Raw genomic sequence first — 3293 nt, forward strand, 5'->3', positions numbered from 1 at the left:
TATATATTGCACTGTTACTGAAGAAGTAACATCAATAAATAAATATTGCACTGAGTTATTGCTAAACATTAAATTGAAGACAAAACTAAACTTACATTTTTTGCCAGAAATATTTTTGTAATCACAGCATTTTTTTAAAATTATTTCGTTCCGTCTTAAAAAGTTCCAGAATTTCTAAATAACTTTATATTCTCATTTTTTAATAATATATCCAAAGCAAAGAGGCAGATGAGGCTAAGACATTTTTTTCCCCAAAGTATTTATTTAAAAAAAAATATGTGGCTGCCATATATATATATATATATATATATATATATATATATATATATATATATATATTACTGGATCATGAAGGCAGCTTTTGAAAAGTTCCCAATATGGGAAAAAAAAAAAAGACTGTTTATGGTTTCCCAAAACAGCGGATTGGTTTGGATGCAAAGCCTAAACAAGGCTTTAAAACATTTAAAACAAGGTGCTTTATTATCCCTACTACTTTGCCAAGATTTATCCCATTAAAGTCTGGAATGCCCTCACGTGGGAAAAGGATTGAATGTGAACACAGTCGACTCCTTTGTCCTGCCTGGTTCATACGTGTGGATTTGTGGTAGTGGTGTGCGGAGGGGGGGGGGGTTTGTTGTGAGTGAGTGTGCAAAGTCTGATTGAGGATGCCCTGCTTTTTGTTTCCTCTGGGCTATTTTTGGCCGGACACAACTGGAAGCTCTGTTCTGTGTAACTAGTGGGACGAATTTGTCTCCCTTGTGTGTGTGGGCTGATTTATCCGCAGGATGCTGCGTTTTCAGCTGTTCTGTGGAAGGAACATGAAAAGCAATCTTCAATATCAGGTGTCAAGACAATCTGAATAACATGATTTGATTTGTAAGGGTTTCAGAAGAGGGAGTTTTTCCTTGATTTGTGTGTAAGCAGCTGTTGGTGAATTAATTTGCATGCTTGACGCTGTGTTTTTGTTTTCTGTTTTTAGGGAGAAGTTGGCAGTGGCTCGCCTTCAGAGGGAAGTCGCACGGAGCAAGAGCGAAGGAACAATGGTGAAGTAGATTCTCTTCTCTGAAATCTGTTTTCAATAAAAGAAAACCCACTGTGTGTTTGGTATATGGGGCTACAATGATGCCATAAATTTTGTAAAGGAAAAACAAAAACCCGAAACTCAAAAAATATATGAAACCAAGAAAATAACTCAGAAAAATGAAATGAAAAAGGGTTTAAAGCTAAAAGGTATTTTGAAACAGCAAAAAAAAAAAAAACAACAAAAAAATTAAACTAAAAAACAAAAAAAGAAATAAACTAAAAGGGAGTGTTTGACGCTTCTATCCAAAAAATAAATTAGTTTACAGTTTCAAAACAATGCTTTTGGTTTAGCTTTAATTAAATGATTTTAGCTAATAAAGATAAAATTTTAAATTCAAATTTTTTCGAGAGGGTATCGCAAATTTACTCGTATAAATCTCCGGCCCCTGATAAAGCCCTGCACATTAAACAAGAAGGAAAAGGGAAACTGAACATTAAACTGCGCATACATCCAAATCAACATTTCAGCAGATATAATGCACATGGGCGGTTGTTGAACAACTTTTAGGTGAATTACTGCCACCAACTGGTGTAGAAGTTGCAAGTTCATACTTTCTATTTCTTTTCTGCTTGTTATATAATGTCTAAATTTGTAAAGTATAGCAACATCTGATGTCACATGTATATATGTGTTGGAAAAAGAAAGCAAATCTTAGAATTTATTATGTTTTTCTACTTTACTGGTCCAACTCTCAAAAACAAATTATATTAGGTCTCTGAACATCTTTTTTCCATTTCAGTGAAAATCTGATCAAAACTTTAACTATATACAATTTATTTCATGTTGGTGATCATATTTTACAAATAGGTGATAAAAAGCTACGCTGTGTTGTTGCTTCCTCCTCACTTTGAGACCACTCACAAACGCAGACAATGGTGTTCAGGAGATGCTCACATCCCTGTCTGAGCAGCCTGTCTTATCTTTAAGGCAGGTCGGAAAGTGCAAAGTTGAAGCATGTGATGAAGCAGAGCTCAGCTGATGCTCCCACCGCAGGCTCAGCTGTTTGGCTTCACTCAGGTGACACCTCTGATCCTCGTTATGGCAACAGGCCTAGAGCACCAGCATTCACATGCGGCAGGGGATGGTAAACTATCAGGATTTCCAGCCTCATTTTATTGAGCATCCCTGCAGCTGAAAATGTTTGTTTTCTCTTCATGCCTCACCCTGTTGTTGAGGAGGTCAGAGCATGATGCTGGAGACTCTTGAGGTTTTTGCCTGAGGACACTGGAGCTCTTGCACGGTGAATGTTCTAGTTAGGAGCTGTTTCAAAGAAGCGGCAGTGTTAAGAAATAATTGCACACATTCAGGTTAACCTCTGTCCAAAGAAAAACAAATATTGATCCATTTATTCCTTAACATCCACCATCCATCCATCAATCCATCCGTCCGTCCATCCATCCATCAATCCATACATCCATCCAATTCAATTTAGTTCAAATGTAATATAAATTCCTTTAGTGCCCCACAATGGGTAAATTCACTCTCTGCATTTGATCTATTCTCTTGGGGAGCAGTGTGGAGTAAACATATGTCATCTCAAGGCACTTTACAGAGATAATTCAACCAGATCATACAGTCCGATTGATTCAAAGTTTTCTATCTAAGGAAAACCAGTTGATTGCATCGACTCATTGACTCAAAAGCAATCCCTCACACTAAGCATGCTTGTAGCTGTCATGATGGGCTTTAGGGATCTGATCCACATGCAGAAACACACTCAGAAGCCAAGGGAAAAAGTTAACAGGTTTATTGTGGTTGACAAAAACACAGACAGAGAGATATACAGCTGGGTAACAATGTTGGACCTCAGCGTACTGGTGAACCGGAAACTGTTTGGGAAACTCTTGGTTAATCTTTGAATCCAGTTTGTGGGGCCTTATCCAGAGATGAAAGAACTCGTTGGAGGGCGAACAGGCAGACCGGGTTTTCCTGAAGAGGACTTGAACAGATCATGTGGAGGTTTCCCCTTGCTCAATTGTGACTCGTTTATCCGTCCAGAGGGGCAGAAGGTCTAGGCTTATCCAGTGGATCAGGAAGGCTTCCCAATAGACCTTTTTCACACTTCCGGGTTTTAAAGCGGATGTGGGGTTTGACAACTTCCGGTGGCTATAGCGTTAGCATAAAAGTCTAAGAAAATGGCTCAGTCTCGGCGCAGTTGTTTTTGTTCTGTACCTGGTGGGTCATGTGGGACAAAAAAACAGCCATATCT

The 3293-nt window shown here is 38.3% G+C and overlaps 1 protein-coding gene across 1 annotated transcript in view; it reads left to right on the top strand.

The window, feature by feature from the left end:
- The window catches only part of LOC107093614 (nck-associated protein 5-like), a 216017-nt gene that overhangs the window by 115805 nt on the left and 96919 nt on the right, over positions 1 to 3293 (top strand). Inside the window, exon 4 of the mRNA XM_015388791.1 lies at positions 980 to 1043. Within this exon, the coding sequence (XP_015244277.1) occupies positions 980 to 1043 (64 nt within the window). The remainder of the gene's footprint in view (positions 1 to 979; positions 1044 to 3293) is intronic.

This window comes from Cyprinodon variegatus, unplaced genomic scaffold (assembly GCF_000732505.1).
Source record: "Cyprinodon variegatus isolate N-32 unplaced genomic scaffold, C_variegatus-1.0 Scaffold435, whole genome shotgun sequence".
NCBI classification, from domain to species: domain Eukaryota; kingdom Metazoa; phylum Chordata; class Actinopteri; order Cyprinodontiformes; family Cyprinodontidae; genus Cyprinodon; species Cyprinodon variegatus.